General features: G+C 35.0%; 1 protein-coding gene across 5 annotated transcripts in view; it reads left to right on the top strand.

The window, feature by feature from the left end:
• Nucleotides 1-23,782, top strand: part of TMPO (thymopoietin) — a 28,443-nt gene that overhangs the window by 1,951 nt on the left and 2,710 nt on the right. The window contains exons 2-8 of one of the 5 annotated variants that reach the window (XM_027592658.2): nucleotides 5,762-5,888; nucleotides 9,141-9,299; nucleotides 14,799-14,896; nucleotides 21,563-21,682; nucleotides 21,782-21,877; nucleotides 22,317-22,427; nucleotides 23,437-23,525. In XM_027592658.2, coding sequence (XP_027448459.1) covers nucleotides 5,762-5,888; nucleotides 9,141-9,299; nucleotides 14,799-14,896; nucleotides 21,563-21,682; nucleotides 21,782-21,877; nucleotides 22,317-22,427; nucleotides 23,437-23,525 — 800 coding nt within the window. Of the gene's footprint in view, nucleotides 1-5,761; nucleotides 5,889-9,140; nucleotides 9,300-10,405; nucleotides 13,180-14,798; nucleotides 14,897-21,562; nucleotides 21,683-21,781; nucleotides 21,878-22,316; nucleotides 22,428-23,436; nucleotides 23,526-23,782 lie in introns of those variants that run through there. The other 4 variants (XM_027592660.2, XM_027592661.2, XM_027592662.2 and 1 more) reach the window with 4 other exon arrangements.

Below are 23,782 nucleotides of genomic sequence, written 5' to 3'. Positions count from 1 at the left end.
ACCCCTCTGGAAAAAATATTCAAACGATTTTAGTAAAGATTTTGGTGGGAATGAAATCTTCTCCATTTAAATCAGCACACTTGAAAAAAGAGAGTCTTCTGTAGAAACCTATATTGTCTTCTGTGTAAATGTATTATTCTTGAGCCATGGAACTACTTGGTTGTGTTTATAATAGGATTGGTCATTCTTAACTTACTTTTATGATTCGTTTTCAACAGAAACCACCTTGGTTTTGATGTTTTTCCTTCAGAAAATTTTTTTAAAAGAGTATGTCCCAACTAATATAACATTGTATGTTAACTATACTTCAATTTAAAAAAAAAGTATGTCACAATCTACTCTGTGTTCTTGGAGGTGTAAAAATTGAAGTTCAGTTATCCAACATTTTTGAATTTCTACCAAGTGCTGGTAACTCCTGGAGATTGATTTCTGCAGACCCTGCCCACTACCATGATTATATAATTTGTTGGATTTTTTTTGTACGTTAATTGATCGTGTTTGTTACACATTTCATCTCAAATTTCCCATGTTAGCAAAGTTGATCAGCACCATGCAAATAAGTTCGGGTGAAAGGAATTAATATTTTAAGAGAATCTGCAATGTCCAGTGGCATGTTAAGCCCTTTATATCTCATTTAATATTTTAATCCATATTAAGAAAAACTATTTGATAGCCATAGATTCAAGTCTTACCTGCCTTGAATTTTTAAAACTCAAATGCCAGGCTCAATGGTGTCAACAATTTGAAAAAATTAATAGTGGCAGTTGGGCGGTAGCATCATTTTCTGTTTTAAAGCACATTAAGTAAAAGTGACTTATAATTGAATTTAGGAATATGATAGACTTTGTCAGGCATAGGAAAAATAATCTTGAATTTACAGGAAAAGAGCCTTAGGGCATTTATAATAATCGATAAAATTATTCTCCATGGCACATTACTCTTATGTGTACAATATTTTATGTTGTGGCTATTGTTAGCACCATATGTAAAATAATGTCACATTTCTTAAAGAATATAATCTAGCAGAAAGTCAAATGATGTTTGAGAGTTGTAGATAAGGCAGATTTTTTTAAGTGGTACATTTTTAGCATTTTAAAACAAACATTACTGTGGATTGGCCAAGGACAGAACATATACCTTCTATTTAAACATGGGTTTATGAGGAGTATATTTAATTAAAGCAGAAACTTTCCATTTAGCCATGGCCACGGTCTCTTAGATTCATTTGGTGTGATGTGACAAACGTATTTGCATGTTCAAAATTTGGTTTTGGTTTTCAGTTCTCTTGTTTCTAAGCTCTTATTTAATGCATCTTGATGACACCAGTGCTTTTGGTGTTGAAATTAACTAGATTGTTGACACAAAAATAAAGTCACAAAGTTGGCGATCAGCTTTACATCATTCCAAGGTACAAAGAGCAGGTATAGCTATTTGGAATCCAATGGAGCATAGCATTCTTGAATGGTCTCATCTAGTGGATCATGAATTTTTAACAGGAAATATTTAAAGACATGGAACAGAACAGTAAAAAGTATGTTAGCGATGGTGAGTTAAATCATAAATTGACTGCCATACTCTACAGTAAGGTGTTAAGTGTAGAGACTTTTGAATCAGAGCATTCTACAGTAGAGATTAAAATTCCGAGTCTGCCGCTTATTCGGATGACTTTGAACAATAAACATTGTCTATCAGATGCCCAGTTTTCATCTGGAAAATAAGAATAATCTAGTAACTACTAGTAGCTACTTAATTGAGGATTATTAAAGGTTGCATTTGTTAAGGTGTCTAGTGCTCAGCAGTTGATACCTATTACAACATGGGATTTCTGAATTTTTTTGTGTTTATTTAGTTCCAGAGCAATACAATGTTACCATAATATTTTTTTCAGAATTGGATGAGGTAAGTTTTGAAAGTGATACAGGCATAAAGTCTGTTCAAATGTTACTGTATTGCTGGAGTTAGCTCTGCAACTTTGGTCTTCAGTTTCCTCTCCTAAAATGGGGTTGTTAGTATCTGTCTCATAGGATTTTTAGGATTCTGTTAATATATGTAGGAAGTTATCCAGAACACAACTTGATATATACTAAGTGCTCAGTAGAATCTATTTTATATTAATTATTGTTGTACTGCATCTTGCTACTAGTGGTGGAAATTTAAAAATAAGAGTAGCTGGGGGCGCTTGGCTGGCTCAGTCAGTAGAGCATGCAACTCAAATCTCAGGGTTGTGAGTTTAAGCCCTACGTTGGTCGTGGACCCTACTTAAAGTTTTAAGAAGTAGTAAATAATAGTAGCTCATAGGTGATATTATCAAAGAACTGTTGGATTTTAAAGTTGAAAAAGACACTAGAGATCATCTGGTAGTTGGGAAGAAACTGGAGAGCAAACAGTGCCTGGCACATAGTAGGTACCTGGTATTTTTTGACCAAATGAAACTAAGATCCTTTGATTTACTCAAAGGAATGAAACTCTGGATGCAGAAATCAGTGCAAGTAATGGTTCCTTTTTCCTGATTGAAACTGCTGGCTTGATAATTATTGGTAAGACACTACCTGTCTCCCAGTTTGTATTCCTATTAAATTTAATATTTCATAAAAATAGCATTAAATTTCTGGAATTTTTCTCCCTGCAAATTAAAGATAAAAATCAGGTAACTTGTTATGAATTTCTGCTCTTTTTTTTCATTTTTTCATTAAATTTTTTATTGTTATGTTAATCGCCATACATTATATCACTAGCTTTTGATGTAGTGTTCCATGATTCATTATTTGCGTATAACACCCAGTGCTCCACGCAGAACGTGCCCTCTTTAATACCCATCACCAGGCTAACCCATCCCCCACGCCCCTCCCCTCTATAACCCTCAGTTTGTTATTCAGAGTCCATCGTCTCTCATGGTTCGTCTCCCCCTCCGATTTCCCCCCCCTTCATTCTTCCCCTCCTGCTATCTTCTTTTTTTTTTTCTTAACATATAGTGCATTATTTGTTTCAGAGGTACAGGTCTGTGATTCAACAGTCTTGCATAATTCACAGCACTCACCATAGCACATACCCTCCCCAGTGTCTATCACCCAGCCACCCCATCCCTCCCACCCCACCGCCACTCCAGCAACCCTCAGTTTGTTTCCTGAGATTAAGAATTCCTTATATCAGTGAGGTCATATGATACTTGTCTTTCTCTCATTGACTTATTTCACTGAGGATAACACCCTCCAGTTCCATCCACGTCAGTTGAAAATGGCAAGATCTCATTCCTTTTGATGGCTGAATTCCTGCTTTTTTTTGACTTAAGCTAGTTTATTGGCCTCTTTAGATTTCTTTGTACAGCTGTAATCTTAAGTTTTTTTTATAAGATTTTATTTATTTGACAGAGAGGGAACACAAGCAGGGGGAGTGGGAGAGAGAGAAGCAGGCTTCCCACTGAGCAGGGAGCCTGATGTGGGGCTCGATCCCAGGACCCTGGGATGGAGCCCGATGTGGGGCTCGATCCCAGGACCCTGGGATCATGACCTGAGCCGAAGGCAGACGCTTAACGACTGAGCCACCCAGGCACCCTCTTTCATTAAGTTTTAAGAAAATATAGGACTGTTGGGTTCCGCTTTGAGTTGATAAGCCTTTTTTTTTTTGATAAGCCTTTGTTATTTCTTTTTTTTTAAATATTATTTATTTATTTGAGAGAGAGAGAGCAGGGATGGGCAGAGGGAGAGCATCTGAAGCAGACAATCTGAGTGCGGAGCCGGGGATGGGCTCCATCCCACAACCCTTGAGATCAACCTGAGCCAAAATCAAGAGTCAGGCAGATGCTTAACTCACTGAGCCACCCAGGCACCCCAAGCCTTTTGTTATTTCTTAATAAGAAATGGGTTTTTAAAAATTAATGACTTATTTCTTCCTCCCTAGATGGCACTTTCATTCACTCAACAAAACATCTGTCAGATACCTACTCTTGTGTCAGGCAGTCTTTTTTTTATTTTAGATGCTTGGGATACAATATGAATATGACAGTGCCTCTTCTTTCTGCTATCTTAAATGCTGCATCCAAAACACCTGAGATACACGTTAAAATACAGATTCTCAGGCCCAAGATTAGGACTCAGACTGGGGTAAGACATTTTAAAATAGGGGTTAACTTTTCCAAAAGTTTTGAAGTTCTGATAACCAGACTTAGGGACTATTGCTCAAGGAATTCACCATCTGGAGAAGAAAAAGTATGTTTACAAATAGGTGGAATGTGATGAGTGCCAAAGAAGGAGATTTCTTGAAAACCTCAGGCTGTTGTAAGAAACTAAAATTCTTGGATGTTTTCTTGATAATAAAATTTGAAAATTCTTAGGGTGGGAGGGATTATCTACCAGTAATCTGTACTTGACTGATTTTCTTTTATTTAAAGTATTTATGTTATTCAGGGGAGTTTTTCTTTCCAACCTTTTGGAAAATTCAAGTAAGTCATTAACACAGGATTTGGTCTATTTGATTAAAAAAGTTTCTTCTCTGAAGAATTCAAGGCTATGCTATATAGAACTCTTAGACCCTTGGTAACTATTTTGACATTAATGTGTAAGTTGCTTAAAGATTTGAGCCTGATCCTTTTTCAGTGCAATATATGTATTAAAGTCTTCTGAAAGTACCCTCACTAACTTCCATGGCCATTTTTTAGTTGTATTAAAGATTTCTCTTGAATTGATGTCATTGTTCTTATTAGCAGTTATCTTTAAAAAACAATTTCTCATAATCCTGCGTTATATAAAATATTTCAAATTTTTATTTGGCTAAAAAACAGAAATTCTAACACATGGCCAAATCATGTCTGATATTTCTTTTCCCCCCCTCAGAATCATTGAAAGTAAGCAGTCCATACAATTATGGTTTTCACCATTTTGCATAAAATATTTCTAGGATTCAGTATCGACTCGTTTGCCTTAAATAGCAGTTTGGGCCTACATTGACTTTGATATTTGTGGCCATTATTTAAACAGCCATTTTTTTGTTCAGTTCTCTGATGCTTTCTGGGGTTACTGAGGCATTTTGTAAGGCTATCTGCCACATCCCTAGAAGGTACCCATACTTCTGCTTTCTTCTCTTGCTTAGCCTTGGAAGTTATATAGTTTACATAGTTTTTCCAGTAAATACTGCCCATTGCTTAAGTTATTTTTTTAAAAATTCCTTTGAAATTTCTCTCAAAGCTTGTTCCACGTTCTTTAACCTTTCCTAAGAAAACGGCCACATAGGACTAAGTGTGGTGACAAAGCTGTGTCAAGAGGTGATAGCCATAAAGTTTGACTTCTTTCATGGGTCAAAAACTGGCCACTAAAGTCACTGTATTCATTTGGGCTTCTTAAATTCTGATGTGCTTGTTTAAGGAAATCATTTTTAAATATAACATATCTTTATGGTATAGTCTTAAACTTACATAGAATAATTTAAACTTTTAAGGATTTTTAAAAGAGGTCATTAGTAAATCGTATTTCTGAATGTCTGGGTGAAAATGTTTAATCCCACTCTGTTTACTCTTGAATTTTTTATGCCATCACCTCTTCTTTAGATAGGCTAGCCAAAACTGACCATTTTAATGGTAATACCTTTAAAATATGAGTTATTTGTTATAATACCTTCAAATAATGAGTTGCTTTTAATTTAATTAAATTGCTAAGGCCTAATAAAGCTATAAATCGACAGAGGGTGAGTTTACGTGTTTATTGTATACAGTCCTATATAGTAGGTCAACATTTTTTAACTGGAAATTATAACTGGATTTTGTTAACAGAAAGCCACAAAGAAAACTGATAAACCCAGACTAGAAGATAAAGATGATCTAGATGTAACAGAGCTCACTAATGAAGATCTTCTGGATCAGCTTGTGAAATACGGAGTGAATCCTGGTCCTATTGTGGGTAAGTTGGTAAAATTTCCTTTTCTGTGAGTGCCCCACATTGTTTTCTTGTCTAGCAGAGTTTGGGTTCTAAGGAACAGTGTATCATTAATTATTTATATGACCCGGACACAGTTTCCTTAACTATATATGAGGAAAATGAGAGAAATGAATTTAGATAATCTCCAAGATTATCTCTGTTGTTGAAATTGTTTCATATGGTGCTCATGTCACAACTACCTGGTGAGACATAGGGATCTTACATGATAATTGAGGAAAATCTGAGGTGATATAGTTGGCCAAATTCATCCAAGTCAGTAAATTGGTGACAGACTTACTAATATAACTCAAGTTAATCAGTTCATAGCATAGTACCCATTTTCAGTTATCATTAAAAGTACCGTTTTTAAAGTCTTGTTTTGATTGGAAATCAAGAATGATCCCTTAACAAACTAAAAGAAGAAAACTTGGTACTAAATACACTGGATTTCCATCGTTTGGTTACTGTCGGTGATTTTTGCCTTAATTTTGGAGGGTCTTGACAGTAACCTCAAGATGAGAAACGTCTGTTTTGGTCTTCTAAGTTATGTAAAATTTTGAACACTGGACAAATCATAAGAGACTCAACCATAGGAAACAAACTGAGGGTTGCTGGAAGAGAGGGGGTGGGGGATGGAGTAACTGGGTGAGGGGCATTGAGGAGGGCACGTAATATAATGAGCACTGGGTGTTTATACACAACTGATGAATCACTGTTAACTCTACCTCTGAAACTAATAATACACTATATGTTAATTGAATTTAAATAAAATAAAATTTTTAAAAATTTGAACACTGAAGATTTCAGATTTTTTTTTCCTATAGGTGAAGTTGTAAACAAAAATTTAGAATGTTGTCTTTCATTTTATTTAGCACACTACTTCCCAATAGCTGGTAATAAACCTATGAATATAATTACCAACACATTTTTTTTAATTTTTTATTGTTATGTTAATCACCATACATTAGATCATTAGTTTTTGATGTAGTGTTCCATGATTCATTGTTTGTGCATAACACCCAGTGCTCCACGCAGAATGTGCCCTCTTTAATACCCATCACCAGGCTAACCCATCCCCGCACCCCCCTCCCCCCTAGAACCCTCAGTTTGTTTTTCAGAGTCCATCGTCTCTCATGGTTCGTCTCCCCCTCCGACTTACTCCCCTTCATTCTTCCCCTCCTGCTATCTTCTTCTTTTTTTTTCTTAACGTATAGTGCATTATTTGTTTCAGAAGTACAGATCTGTGATTCAACAGTCTTGCACAATTCACAGCGCTCACCATAGCACATACCCTCCCCAATGTCTATCACCCAGCCACCCCATCCCTCCCACCCCCCACCACTCCAGCAACCCTCAGTTTGTTTCCTGAGATTAAGAATTCCTCATATCAGTGAGGTTGTATGATACATGTCTTTCTCTGATTGACTTATTTCACTCAGCATAACACCCTCCAGTTCTATCCATGTCATTGCAAATGGCAAGATCTCATTCCTTTTGATGGCTGCATAATATTCCATTGTGTATATATACCACATCTTCTTTATCCATTCATCTGTTGGACATCTTGGCTCTTTCCACAGTTTGGCTATTGTGGACACCAACACACATTTGATACCCTTTCTAATTTTTCATTTAAAATTCCAAAAGGAAGATGCTGCAAAAATGTATATTATATATTAATATATATTAAGTTACATGTTGGCATACCAGCAGTTCATTTTTTCCCAGCTTTTTTGAGGTATAATTGACAAGTTACATATATTTAGTGTGTATGACTTGATGTTTTTGTATTATATATTGTGAATTGATCACTGTGATCAAGCCAATTAATATATCCATCACCTCACAGTTTTATTTTGTGTATGAATGTGTGATGAGAGAGCACTTAAGGTCTACTTTTGCAAATTTCAAGTATATTAACTATAGGCCATTATATATGTTAGATTTCCAGAACTTACTCATCTTGCAGAAATTTTGTACCCTTTGACCAACATCTTCCATTTCCCCCTCCCTAGCTGTTCATCTTACAACTACTTATATAACATTTTGAGATGTGTTGTTTCTAAAAAATGTATATTTATTATTTTATTCAGCTTATAGAAACCAGGGAGATATACAGCTAGTCTAAAATAGAAAATAAAAGCTATTTTTGGTGTTATTGTTTTTTTTTAAGATTTTACTTATTTGTTTGACACAGAGAGAGAGACAGCAAGAGAAGGAACACAAGCAGGGGGAGTGAGAGAGGGAGAAGCAGGCCTCCCGCCAAGCAGGGAGCCCAATACGGGGCTCAGTCCCAGGACCCTGGGATCATGACCTGAGCCGAAGGCAGATGCCTAACCAACTGATCGACCCAGCCACCCTGAAAATAAAAGCTGTTTTTGGCTTTAAATTGTCATTCATGCTGAAATGTGTTAAAAATGTGTTTATAATCCATTTTACTTTGTTATCTAATTGGTATGTAATTTCTGCTTGTGGCACACATTTTCCATAAAAGGTCATTTTAATCACAAAGTAGTTTTATCTAAACGTGATTTAACACCTTAAATTTATACAGATTATTTTTTTAAGATTGTATTTATTTGAGAGAGAGAGCACGAGCAGGTAGTACAGGGAGAGGGAGAAGCAGGCTCTCCACTGAGCAGGGAGCCTGATGTGGGGCTCAATCCCAGGCCCCCAGGATCATGACCCAAGCCAGAGGCAGACACCCAACCCACTGAGCTACCCAGGTGCCCCCAAAATTTATACAATGTTATATGAAAATCAACTAAAAAAATGATTTGTATGACTTTTCCCATACCTGAGTGGCTCTTTTTAGGCATATTAAACTCTGAGAGTTGTGAGGTTTTAATCATAGTATTCAGAGGAATATAGTCTGTTTATAAAAATGACTTTTTCTACAAGGGAAATACTATTACATAGTACTGGGAAAAAATACAGTCCAAGACTTTTCAGTCAAAAATACTTGGTCATACATGGCTCTTTAGTAGCTGATCTGTAGTAAAATTTATATCAATCTACTATGTATGCCAGGTTACTAAAAGAAACGTTGTTATAATCATGTATTTAAATCTCAGAAAAACAACTGTTTTAGAAAAGAATCTTTTATATAGTTTTTAAAGCACTTAAATGTAGAAGAGGAAAGAGTGAATGTAACATTTCAATGTTGCTGAAGACAATGATCAGGATCTTAAATAAGACAATACAAATGCTAAAGCAAGTTCTGCCTTAATACAGGAACAACCAGGAAGCTGTATGAGAAAAAACTGTTGAAACTGAGGGAACAGGGAGCAGAGTCAAGATCATCTACTCCCCTGCCAACAATTTCTTCATCAGCAGAAAATACAAGACAGAATGGAAGTAATGACTCTGACAGATACAGTGACAACGAGGAAGGTAAAATTTTAAATGATGTTAGTCAAATATATGTAATTTTTTTCAGACTCATAAGATACAGTAACCATGAAGAAGATAAAATTTTAAATATTACCAAGTTATATGTAATTTTTGTTCATATCATCAGTAATCCTCCAAGTAATTTGATTTAAATACCTTTTGTTGAGAATTCTAAGAAACAGAAATATACAAATGTCTGATTTTTTTTTTTTTTGGTCACCTAAAATTACCAGGTACCTTTATCTTTTTTGCTTCAAATTTCATTTTTCTAAAAGAATAAAATATTAAAAATAAACATGAAGTTTCCCCACTTACCCTTTCCAAGTATTATTAACACAGAAGCAACCACCATCATTAATTTGGTGCTAATCTTTCCAATCCATTTTTAAATACATTTTTTGTGTGTGTGTGGGCTTGAATTCATGACCCTGAGATCAACACCTGAGCTGAGATCAAGAGTCGGACAAACTGACTGAGCCACCCAGGCGCCTCAAATACTTTTTCATATGCATCTAAAACATAACATTATTTTGAACTTTAAAAAAACTATATAAATATCATGCCAAATCTTATCACTTGCTTTTCTTTATTCTGTTATCCTTTTGAGACCTTATCCTACTGATAGATTACATGTGTCCAGTTTATTATAATTAATATATAGTAGTAGTATTTATAATATGGCATATATTCTCTGTTTTCTATTTCTATTTAAATTTATAGTTTTGGTAGGTGATGTGATTTCAAGGCAGCTATGAAGCAAATATTTTGACATTTTTAGTAGACTATTTTAAGAAAATTTGACCATAATATTTAAGTATTTTTTGAAACTAGTACGTGAATTTAATGACCTTTCTGTAATAAGAACAACTTGATATTTATAAAGTTTTAATGCATATGACTTGTCAGTTTCATGATTATTTAATTTGACCCAAATTGCTTATATCTTCATAAGCACTGCCTGCCAGGGCACAGTGTGTCGAATTGGTTGTTCAGAATATGAAATATAGTCTTTTCCTTCAACAGCACTATGTTAGCAAGGAGGCAAAGAATAAAATCAACTTAAACACAAGTAATGCTTAAACTTCCTGCCTCTTTTGCCTCTACAGGAAAGAAGAAAGAACACAAGAAAGTGAAGTCCACTAGGGATTTTGTTCCTTTTTCTGAACTTCCAACTACTCCCTCTGGTGGATTTTTTCAGGGTGTTTCTTTTCCTGAAATCTCCACCCGTCCTCCTTTGGGCAGGACTGAACTACAGGCAGCTAAGAAAGTTCATACTTCTAAGGGAGACCCACCTAGGGAACCTCTTATTGCCACAACCTTGCCTGGCAGGGAACAGTTGCAGAAGTTAGCCTCTGGAGGGAATTTGTTTACTTCCTCCAAGTCTAGCCATGATAGATGTGTAGAGAAAAGTTCTTCGGCATCTTCTCAGCATGAACTCGCTGCCATGTTGGTCTCTGCTGCAGCTTCTCCTTCACTGATTAAAGAAACCACCACTACTTGCTATAAAGATACAGTAGAAAATATTTATCGTGGAGAGAAAAGTGGAATTCAACCATTGTGTACTGAGAGGTCCCGTGTTTCAGATCAGTCAGTTCTCTCCAGTGAAAGGAAAGCACTAGAAGAGTCTGAGAGATCACAAGTAATTTCTCCACCACTTGCTCAGGCAATCAGAGATTATGTCAATTCTTTGTTGGTCCAGGGTGGGGTAGGTAGTTTGCCTGGGACTTCAAACTCTACACCCCCACTGGATATAGAAAACAGATGGAAGAGAATTGATCGATCTGATTATCAAGACACTGAATCCCTGTCTCCTCCACGAAAATTCCCTAGGCCCAGTGAAAAGACAGTAGAGGAAAAGGATTCAGGTTCCTTTGTGACATTTCAAAATACACCTGGATCTGAACTGATGTCATCTTTTGCCAAAACTGTTGTCTCTCACTCACTCACTACCTTAGGCATAGAAATGTCTAACCCATCACAACATGAGAGAATAGATGCCCCAGAACTATCTTTTCCCTTCCATGAATCTATTTTAAAGGTAATTGAAGAGGAGTGGCAGCAAATTGACAGGCAACTGCCTTCGTTGGCATGCAAGTATCCAATTTCCTCCAGAGAGGCAACACAGATGTTATCAGTTCCGAAAGTAGATGATGAAATACTGGAGTTTATTTCTGAAGCCACTCCACCAGTAGGTATTCAGGCAGCTTCCACGGAGTCCTGTGATAAACAGTTAGACTTAGTACTTTGTAGAACATACGAAGCTGCAGCATCAGCATTGCAGATTGCAACTCATACTGCCTTTGTAGTCAGGGCTCTGCAGGCAGACATTAGTCAGGCTGCACAAATTCTTAGCTCAGATCCTAGTCATATGCACCAGGCACTTGGGATTCTGAGCAAAACATATGATGCAGCCTCATTTCTTTGTGAAGCTGCATTTGATGAAGTAAAGATGGCTGCCCATAGCATGGGATCTTCCACTTTAGGTCGCCGCTATCTCTGGCTAAAGGACTGTAAAATTAATCCAGCTTCAAAGAATAAGCTGGTGGTTACGCCCTTTAAAGGTGGAACATTATTTGGAGGAGAAGTACACAAAGTAACTAAAAAGCGTGGAAATAAACGCTAATAACGTTAAGAATAAAGATACCTATTTGATCTTTGATACGGGGAACTTAGCAGCTTCCCTAAGAACTTCAAATGCTTTTATGCCAAAATTTTCTTTGAAAATCTTTTTTTTAGTCTCCAGGTTGGGCTGTTTTCAAAGTCAAGCTTCTACCCATCAAATTACAATATAAAAGTATTTGCTTACATAGAACTACCTTTTTTTATTTTTTCAGTTGCACAGATAGAAAAAGCCTGATACAAACAATTTAAAGATTTGTAGGTCACATTTTTGCCCCATACAGTTCATTCTCTCCTATTAAGATTTTACAATTCTCCAAAACTAAGAAAATGCTAATAACTAGAATGTAAGTGGAGTCTTCACTGATTTAAGTTTTACTAAATATCTTTTCACTTTCTGGAATTTGTCTACTTTTTTTTTTCTTTTCTTTTGTTTGTTTTTTATTTCTGTATTCCTTCATAATCTAGATCAATGAAATTCAAAGTGCCAGTCTACAGACAGTTATTGATCCACAGATAAGTATGCACCAGAATTTGGATCTAGAGACACTTTTTAGATCAATGACAGTGTTTATTTTTGTGGCAAAATTTTATTGATAAAACAATGTGCCAGTTTACATTCTGGTACAAGTGTCTCATTTCTTCAAGGACTGGTAGCAACAGTTCCTGGACCACACCTTACAAAATACTTCTCTAAACCATATAATTCTGGAATAGCGCATTCTCATCACTGTAGTTTGTCAGATGAACTAGACACTGGAAAAGTGGGGCTTTTTTTTTTTTAATACTTTCAAGTTATGTTGTGGTTCATGGATGATTAGGTTTAACCTAAATTCTAAAAAGCAAATTTATTAGGTTTTTAAAAATTCATAAGAAATCATATTATATTCTTTTGTATAAAGCAGTATATTCTGTGTTTTCATTTCTATGATTGTAAGATGAGTCTAACTGTAGAGGCATTTAATAATCAAGTTTCTTTGTATTTTTATGGAAAATAGTAGTATTAAGTATCAGCAAAATACAGTCCCTTTGGTCCTCCTGGCCATTATCATATTCTTAGTATACATGTCCATCTTTGCAGGTTCCTGGGAGTAATTTTATTTGTTATTTGTCTTCTGGAATGTACATGTATACATGTACCTACTAAGTGCTATGTGACTTTTTTTTAAATGTATTACTGTAGAATGCTTCTGCAAATTCAATAAAGTTGTAATTTGAACAGTTTTGTGTGGTCTCCAGAAACCTGTTGTATGTGTGTTTTATTCTTGGAGTTGCAACAAGTTAGGTATTTGTGCATGAACATTCCTTTTCTGTTTCTTCAGTGAAACTTGCTTGAGATTCCAATGGTATAGTTGAAAATACTCTATTTATCGTTGTGTGGTTTTTCTTCTATTAAAGACCAGGTTTTTAGCTGTTCGAATTTAAATTTGAGAGGAATTAATCTATAACCAGATACTTTAATCAATTTCTGCTCAATTACTACTGGGTTCTTTACTTTGTGATTTCTCATTCTTAGATTTTGTGTTAATAAAACATAAGGTTTATAATGCTAAGGGTTGTCCCTTAATATATAAATATATCAATATCCATCCATTAATAGACATTTGGGGAGGTGGGGGTGGGGTTGATGCCTTAATCCTAAGTAAAATTGAACTATTTGAACTAACATGGTAAAAATCACTGTTTGGGGGAAAATTGCAAGTAGACTCAGGACTGACTAGTACTAGACTAGATAGTTAGCAAAACCTAACTGTCCTGACTACTTTTTAGCACCAGTGCATCAAGTTCATGAAAAACTAAGCTTTTTAAGAATTGACTCCATTTCTATCTCTGGTAGGAAAGTAATCTAACTTAAATTTTTGGTAATAAACAAGTTTTAGTAGTCACAACAGACACTAATTTTGCTATCCTATGATTAATGGCCGCAAAAATGTGGGAGTTAACTAAAACTTTAAACAAGTCTTTGAAAATCTAGCTCTTCAGGGGCACCTGCCTGGCTCAGTTGGTAGAGCATGTGATTCTTGGGGTCATGAGTTCAAGCCCCATGTTGGATGTAGAGATTAAAAACTAGCTCTTCAAATGGTGATAAAAATCAAGGCTAGGAGAGTGGAATATTGAAGACTATAAAGAGATATATTTGAGTTGTTTGGCATCATGGTGATATGCTAATTAATATATATGCACTAGCTTCTCTTTAAAGAAATGTTATTTTTATTATGGAGAGGAGGAACTCGAGAAATGACCTGTGAGTGTTATTTTCTGTAAACAGGATTCTTCCTCACCTCCTCAGTTATACCCAGGTTTTTTTTATAATCACATTAAAACAGAATTGAGGACTTTTAAATTGTACTAAAGTAGTAACATTACTGCACTTACTTGTTATTAGAGGCTTGATACCATACAGGTGTTTTCAGTCTTAAAATGCCTTATAGCTTTCTTTCTTCCATATTTCAAATTTTAATGACTAACCTTTGTTGATATAGTAGTAATGCACTGTATGGACAAAAGAATATTAACAACTATGTGTTTCAATATCCTTTCCCCACATTCAAGTAGTTTTTGTGAAAAGCCTCCACGGGCAGTTTGAATTCACTTTATGTTTTAGGTAGTTCCAGAAAAAGGAAAGAATAAATAGGAAGAAGCAGTGATCAGACAAAGGAGTTGGAGAGATAAAAATGGAATAAAATGAGAATGGGAAAGTAAAGTTTTTAAAGACAGAAATTGCAGTTGAACAGTCATGGTCTGTTGAGGTAATAACCAATAGGCAAACTTGTTTTACATAAGAATGTGTCTAAAACCAAGGTTCCAGAGTAATGTTAGGATGACATTATAGTTTATTATGTATTTCAGAGAGTAATGTTTCTCCGATGTTATTTCCAGACTCTAAAATAGAGCTCAAGCTTGAGAAGAGAGAACCACTAAAGGGCAGAGCAAAGACTCCAGTAACACTCAAGCAAAGAAGAGTTGAACACAATCAGGTATCTTTAGTTTTATGATCACTGTGTTCAGGTATAAGTAATCTGACAACACTAATTTGCTTGTGTCCTAGCCTTTGGTTAAATTCCAGTGTACTCAATGAAGTGTTCATTCCACTGTTCATTAAATGGCATTAGAAATCTAAACTTCATGTTTTTTGTCAGTAGTATAGCCTGTGCTTATGCAAAAGCAAGTGTTTAATGAATGTCTCATTTGTGTTTGATTCTGTGCAGAGCATGGTTCAGTCAGTCATACTGCCTTTTAAGGGAAATATTTTTAAAGATGGAAATAAATGCCTACCTAAGCATAATTTTTTTTAAAGGACGGGAAGGATTTTATACTTATTAACTTTGTCTAGATTTCTAACTTTGCTTTTACTTTTGCTTGTCTTCTGTGACTTTTCCCTCAACTCCGAAGCTAGTCTGTTCCTAAGACCGCACTTCACTTATCTGAGGTGAAAATTTTATCTTTTTCATTGTAGGTGAGGCAGTATACAATTTTTCAAAAGGAAAATGTAGGAAACTAAGGGAGAACTAATAAGCACAGGTATAAATGAACTAATTTACAGAGAACAAATTATTGACTAATCTAGCATTGATTTGGCTGACCTTTACAAGATAGTTATCCCTGGAGTCGTTTTCCTTACCCTTATTTTGTCTAGCTGGAAAGATTTGTCTAGTTGGTTATTTATCTTTTCCATCTTCTCTTTGTCATTTTAAAGTCACACATCCTCAGAGAAGTTCTTGATTTCTTAAGCCATGTCTGTCTTGGTTTGATGTACTTGATAAGTTGAATTTCAGAATTACTTGTTAGAAATGAACTTGGTGATTATGGAGAATGTATAGAGCACTCAGTGAAAGATTTTGTTTAATATAGAACCAAATACTGGAATAAAGATATTATTGCCCTTTTATCTCGTATTACTAGGGAAGAGCTACAGGGTCATGCTGAAGAATAAGGAAATAATAGAGCAAGAGAAACTAGGAAAATCTGGTGAAAGACAATGAAATAGACAAGTATAGAGAATTTTAGTCTACAGTATGAAGGCAGGATGGTATAGTGCCATCAGGAATGCTGGACTGGTCAGATGATGGGTTAAAAGCCGGGATGAAGGATGGTATTAAAGATGGTTTAATTGAGTTGGGGAATCCAAACTGAGGGACAGGGTAAATAGTAGATTTAGGAGATGACAATGGCTTATACAAAATTTAAAACATCAAGAAAATGGGAGGGAAGAGTTTAATGACCCTTTAGTCACAGAGCCTCACAAGTTTTAAACATTTTACTAGTTTTGTTTCATCTTCACCTGTACCCTCCAGCTTTTTAAATTCCTTTTGGTTTTGTTATTTTGCTTTTTGCTGGAATATTTTAAAGCGAATCTCTGACATCATTTCACACATTAAAGTGTCAGTATTTCAGTATATATCTCTAAAAGATAGGAGCTATTTCATATATACATACATAATAACAGTGCTACTATCACACCTAATAAAATTAATAATTCTTTCATGTCTAATCTGTTTAAATTTCTCCAGTTTCAGAAATACCTCTTTTATGATTAAATTACTCAAATCAGGATCCAAGCAAGCTACACATACCATTTGGTATTTTGTTTTGTTTTGTTTTTATCTCATAAGCCTATAACTATCTCCACTGTAAGTTTCCCCTCCATTAATTTGGTGAAGAAACCAAGTCAGTTCTCTCCAGAATTTCCCAAACTCTGGATTTGGCAGATTGCTTCTACAAGTGTCATTTAATCTCTTATTATGTAACTCTGTACTTTCTGTAGACTGGAGTTAGACCTGTAGTAGAACTGGGTAGTAGACCTTTCTGTGATGATGGAAATGTTTTTTATACCTTCTGTCCATTGTGGTAGCCATTAGCCACATGTGGCTATTGAATACTTGGAATGTGGTTTGTGTGGTAGAGAAACTAAAATTTTAATGTTAAATTTAAATAGCCACATGTGGCTAACAGTTACCATATTGAACAGCATAGATTTAGAGGATTGGTTAGATTCAGGTTCAGTTTCTTTGACACGAATACTTCATAAATGGTGTTCTGGTTTTCATATTGCATCATTTCAGGAGGCAAATGATGCTAATTCCACATCACCCTTTTCATTTAATGGTTACAACTGCCATTTATGATTATTGCCTAGATCCACTATTTTGTTTGAGGTTGTAAGGTAGTGATTTTTCTCATTCTCTTAAGTAACTTTTCCCTCATGATCTGCATAGTTATCTTCAAATAAAATTCACACAGGAGAGCCAGCATAATTTGCCAACTTTCAAATTAAAGCCTAGTCATTTTGAAAGGTGATCAATAAAATTTTTTTTAACTAGTAATGGTTTTTACACATTTCATTTATGATCAGTTACACTCATCATTCTTTTTCCATGTTCAAATTGTGCCATCTTTAGCCATTGGGTTCCTGTGTCATTCTGTGTCAGTTCCTGTGTCGTTTTATTGACCCTGTTTGTCTTTGATAGTTTCTTGTTTTCTGCCACAGTAAGATGTCCCAGGCTCGTGTATATTGCCTGCCTTTTACCAAATCAGCCATTTTTCCAAAGAACCCTAATCCTTTCCATTGAAAATATTTGGGGTGCTAGATTGTTTATTTCTGCTGGGTTGCCATTGCTTCTAGGCTTTTTACTAGGTAGAGCTAGGAGTACTTATTTTTTAGAAAGAGAAAATAAATCATGAGTTCATCAAAATTATGAATGCAAGCTATCTAACTTCTGGGTGTTCTCCCTATATCTCTTATGCTGAGTATCTTGGTTCTTAAAATGTGATTTATGTAGTTATCACTATATAGATGTTTCTAAATACAGTATTCCTGATCATAATGCTGCTAAATGGCAGTTTTGGGGTTTTTTGCAGTTTTTCTTGTCTTTTGAGCATAAAATCAAAATACTGTGCATAAAATTACTTGAATGAATTTTTTTTCTTTCCTATTTTTTAATTATTGAGAATATATAGTTTTCTTTAGGCAAAATAAGATGGAATCTGAAATCTGGCTTTTATCTTTGTTCCTTCCATTTATAGGTAACTGTTTCTATTAAGTTTGGGTTAATATTTTCTTTTTGAAAACAATAAGTAAATACATAGATTTATACACTTATTTTTACTTCCCTCCTTACATAAAAGGCAGTAAACTTGCACATTTCTACCTTTCTGGTAATCTAAACACGGAGGTCACTCCAAATCAGAACACAGTCTAGCCATCTTCCTCATTGCTCTGTACCACTGCATGTCATTGCATTTTATGGATGTACTGTATTTTATTCAGCCACTTTCCTTTGGTGGATATTTGGATTATTTTCAGTTATACTGTTTAGGTAATGCAAAGATGAACTGATGAACAGCCTTTTACATGTATCATTTCATATTTTAGCCGATTTATCTTGGGGAAATCTAGAATTGAAATTACTGGGTAATTTTGCTAGATGTTATCAAATCCCCTGCATAAGAGCTGAAGCATTTTGCATTCCCACCAGCAATGTATGAGAGTACCTTTCTCTAATGGAGGGATGGGACACTGTTTTGAAAAAGTTAATATGAGTTAACCAGATTACTAAATTGGTAGTTCTTCAGAGTAAAGTGGCTTTTAATTATACTATTTCTTTTTATAACTTAGATTTATGTAAACTTTGTTTAGAGCTTGTATTTTTACTGAGAGATCTATAGCCTCCTTTAATAGCCCAGCTCCTGCAATCTCTTGTGCCTTAACTGCCTGCTGTCTTTTTTGCCTGATAGCTTATTGAAAGGCAACGTGAGAGGGTTTCTGTTTCTTTCTCCTGTTGGCTTCCTGATAAATTAAGAGGAGCTGCTGCAGAACATCTTGTTGAAAGTAGATGACACTGCAATTAGTATTTGGACAAAGAGTATATAGCAATCACATTAACTACTAATTTTACATAGCCGTGAATTTCTTTTCAGTCATTAATTTTCACTTGTTTATAGTGGACTCTGGTAGAAAAACTTCAGAATATCTTTTCTGGTGTGTGAAGAGTTGTCAATTTTCTGTGAAGGTGATGAATTCTGAATTAGATAATAATAGTGAAAGAACTAATAAAACTAGTTGACAGCCCTCAACCAAAGAATTTAATAAACCTGGACAAAAGGAAGTATAAATGATTTATAGTGAAAAGTTTCTTTCCCGCCCCTTCCCAGCTGTTCTCACAGGCAACCAATGTGTTTCTTGTGTTTCCTTCTGTAGAAAAAAATAAAAGAATCTTTAAATGGAACTTGACCTTAATGTCAACGATGACTAATAGAAATGTAAACGTTATTTTTTTTTATTAACTATAATAGTTTCAGTAGATGTTGGTAAAATTTTTGATGAAGAGATTATTTCAGTTCAAAATATAACATGGAAAATCCTGGAATTTGGTAGATAAGGAAGAGCGATATTTCCCCTCACCCCCACCTTCATGGACAAAGATAAAATATCTGGTCTTTATATTTTATCAGTTTTATTAGCCCTTTCAAGAAATATAGGGGTGCCTGCGTGGCTCAGCTGGTTAAGCATCTGCCTTCAGCTCTGGTCATGATCCCAGGGTCCTGGGATCAAGCCCCTTATTGGGCTCCCTTCTTAGTGGGGAGCCTGCTTCCCCCTCCCTCTCCCTCTGCCACTCCCCCTACTTGTGCTCTGTCTCTTGCTGTCGTTCTCTCAAATAAATAAAATCTTAAAAAAAAAAAAAAGATGTAGTGTTTTAGGGTCACCTGGGTGGCTCAGTTGGTTGGGCGACTGTCTTCAGCTCAGGTCATGATACCAGGGTCTTCCTCAGCGGGGAGTCTGCATCTACCTCTCCCTCTGCCCCTCCCCCCACTTGTGCATGCACGCTCGTGCACTCAAATAAAATCTTCTAAAAAAAAGAAATGAAGTTTTTAATTCTTTGAAGAGTTTTAAAATACTTAGTATATGCTGATTATACCAAATAGACTGTCAAACCAGCATATTTTTAAAATACTGCTTCTAATTAATTTTACTGGCACTGAGCAACAATTGACTATGAAAGAGGAAGCAGAATTGAAAGTAATTATAAGAAAATACTTGACTTTGAGATGCATCACAGTTCAGTTACAATATCTTAAAGCATGTGTTCTCAACGCTGGCTGCACATCAGAATCCCCTCAGGAGTTGTAAAAATTAACTATGCCCAAGGCCCTTCTAGAAGAGATTCTGACTTAATTGGACCAAGGTAGGGTTGGGGGCATTTGATATGTCTCAGAAGCACCCCAGTTGATATTGTGCTGCCAGGATTGAGAACCTCAGGTTAAAACTATTGTTCCTTTCTATTCAAACAATCAGGAATTTAACTATTAATGAGCATTTATCATATTTGTATGTAACTTAACAGATTTGACTGACATTAAATTTGCATTCAGCAAATATTTCCTAATTGATAGCAGGAAAAGGAACCCAGAGTTTCCATTTGCAAGTTAAAGAGAAACTCTTATAATGTTAGTCCCAAATATAGATAGATGCGAAATTAGCTATGAGAATATGTTTGTACCTTGTGGGATTCTGGAGTAATGTTTCCAGTGAAATAAGCATTCTTATTGGATAAGCACTCTTGTCCCAGGATAAGAGTAAAATACATCTGTCTTTAAAATTAATAGGCACTCACTTGAATACAAAAGCATCAGTTATTTAGATAAATTATTAGCTTGAAAGCAGAAGTGACAGTATAAGCACACTCTAGTATAATACTAATCACTGGTGGATGTTCTCTGGTTAATTTATCTGGTAATAGCTTCAGAGTTGAATAACTTGCTTCTTGGAATGCAGAATCTCAGGCCCTACCCAAGAGCTGCTGAATCATAATCTGCACTTTAACAAAAGCTCCAGGTGATTGATATGCATATTGTAGTTTGAGAAGTACAAGTCTAGTGGTTTTCAAACTATTATGTAAGGACTACTGAATTATTTTTGAAATGAAAAATTGGTTGCCTTTTCAGGGAGATAGGAATCTGGAACATACCAGTGACCCATCACTATTGGTATCTTTCTTTAGTGAGGAGTGGGTAAGCATTGGGTTTGGCATTGACGTTATAGGCTTGCCAGTTTGTGAAAGAGGTGACCACCAGGTTTTTGTTGCTCAATGTTAATATCTGTTTCTAAGAAAAAGTTTGACACCTGGGAACTTTTAAGTTCAGATAGCTGTGTGTAGATTATAATTTAAACTGAACCTATTTACATAATCCTAACTACTTGAAAAAGATAACATTTAATTTGTGCTAACAATTACAAAATTTTATTTTGTTTTTAAAGGAAACTGCCTTGTTATAATAAATGACTTTTTTATAAGTCATGATCAGCCTGCTTTTTGTTTAGAAAGCCAAAGAGATGCAGTTGTGATACGAGAGCCAAATAGCAAACAGCAAGTCACAGAAGGAGCTGGTGATAAATTACGTGCTTTTTTCTTCTTGCTTTTATTACAATTTGTGAGCTCCTGTGTATTCTACTATAGTTTAAGCGTTTTCCAATGCCTGCATATTGGTTCAGTCAATACATTTAGAAATACTTTGAGGGCATGGCATTGTTTGCAAATGCTGGCATTTGGAGATTTTTCATGACTTCTCAGTGTGCTAGCTAATGGCCATCATTAAGGTGTTTGATGTTAGAATATGACTTTTTTAATGTGTCGATGCTTGAATAGAGCTATTCTCAAGCTGGAATAACTGAGACTGAATGGACAAGTGGATCTTCAAAAGGCGGACCTCTGCAGGCATTAACTAGGGAATCCACAAGAGGGTCAAGAAGAACTCCAAGGAAAAGGGTGATGCAAGGCTTATTGCTTAGAATTGGGTTTTCAGATTGGTAGGGTTTTAGTGATTATTTTATATTTATTGTTTTTGTTTTGTTTTCAAACTAACAGGTGGAAACTTCAGAACATTTTCGTATAGATGGTGCAATAATTTCAGAGAGTACTCCCATAGCTGAAACTATAATGGCTTCAAGCAACGAAACCTTAGTAAATATGTTTCATAAACTATACAAGTGGTATTCTTTGTAAATTACCCTTTAATTAGAATTGGGGAGGTGGTAAATTTTGGCAAATCTCAAACTTGTGTTTTAAACAATTATATTTTAAACTCATTTCCCCATATAATCCTGAATTTTAGAATTTTTCAGTATAGCCAAGTTTTATATATATATATATATATATATATATATAAATTTGTACAAGAATCCTACCTCTAAGTATTATAAGGAAACTTTTTTGCTAAAATATTTAGAGTGCTAAGGCTTCACGTGAGAAGCACTGAATATGTTCCTTGCTAGGTTCTTTTGCCTAAATTTTTATTAAGGGAAGTTTTCAAATATTACAGAAATAGAGTATCTTTTTTTCTTTTTACATGTCTTTGCTATGTTTGGATAATTCTGAGTCTGAATAATTTGAATCTTGGCAGGTTGTCAATAGGGTGACTGGAAATTTCAAGCATGCAGCTCCTATTCTGCCAATCACTGAATTCTCAGACATACCCAGAAGAACACCAAAGAAACCATTGACAAGAGCTGAAGTAAATGCATAAAATTTAGATCGATGCTATCATTGATCTTTTAAAGAGGAAATTTTTTATATTTGTTTTTTGCAGTGGGAGGGAGCAGAACTTTCTTAACTGGGTGGGGTGTGTGTGTGTGTGTGTGTGTGTGTATCATTTTAAAGACATGCTTTTATTAGTGACAATCAAAAGTAATATAGTATGATATGCTAATACTATCTGCTTGCTACTGTGTGCCTCTTAAGTTCCACTTTTCAAGGGAGTATTCATTTGTGTGCTGCTTCTAATATGTTCTCTTACTGATGTGGGTTGAAAGTGTTATTGGGCTGTTGGGAAGTCTTTCACCGAAAGGTCAAATAATGGGACTTTAATGGGACTTTGTATGATGCTTGAATTGATTAACTCCTGTATAATTAAGCTTTAAAGTACTAACTGCATGATACATTTAATGAATTTTCACCAAAGGTGGTTTTGATCTGGGCATAACAATAAACAGCAAAACAATCAGGTTGTTTAAAAAATCATTTTATGGTTTTTTTAAGTTAGGAAGATTGAATTGACTCTCTGTAGTTAAAAGATACACTAAAATTTGTTAAAAATCCATGTAAATTTGATATCTTCCACATTTCATAATTTATTTTATCACAAAATTCTCAACAGAAGAAACAGTGTACTCTTAATATTAATGAAAAGCATGGGAAAATCCAGTGGGGGAACTTAATACTGCCATATTAGCTGTGCGGAATTTTAGTTTTGTGGGGTTTTTTTTTTTAACTTGCTTGAATGTGTGGCAATCCCCCATTACCACATTAACATATCTCCATATTGAAGAAATTTGAAGAGAGTTTTGGAAGTATATGGATACTTAGGTAATGAATTCAGGAAGGTCAGTGGTAAAAGCTGGGGCAGATTTGAATGCATTCTGTTCTCTGAAAGCTTTTTTTAAAAAAAATAAAAATAAAACAAATTATGTTTTAATTACACATTTATACTAAATGTTAATTTGTGGTTGTTTGTTTCTTATTAGGTGGGAGAAAAAACAGAGGAAAGAAGAATAGAAAGGGATATTCTTAAGGAAATGTTTCCCTTTGAAGCATCTACACCAACAGGAATTAGGTATTCAGATACATTAAAACAAGAATTAGTGTATTCTACTAGTGTGTTTTTATTTATTTACTTATTCCCACTTTTATTAAGGTGTAATTGACACATAAAAATTGTATATATTTAGGATGTACAACATGATTATTTAATATGCATATATAGGCATTTTAACTTAATTCTTCACACGGTTTATTGTACCTGTGCTCTCAGAATTAAACTGTTCTTTTGAGAGCAGTTTTAATTCTTCTAAGTCACTAGTTCATATTCTT

This window comes from Zalophus californianus, chromosome 9, assembly GCF_009762305.2.
Source record: "Zalophus californianus isolate mZalCal1 chromosome 9, mZalCal1.pri.v2, whole genome shotgun sequence".
Lineage (NCBI taxonomy): Eukaryota > Metazoa > Chordata > Mammalia > Carnivora > Otariidae > Zalophus > Zalophus californianus.
The sequence above is the reverse complement of the archived record's forward strand: the minus strand, read 5'-3'. Positions and strand labels throughout refer to the sequence as shown.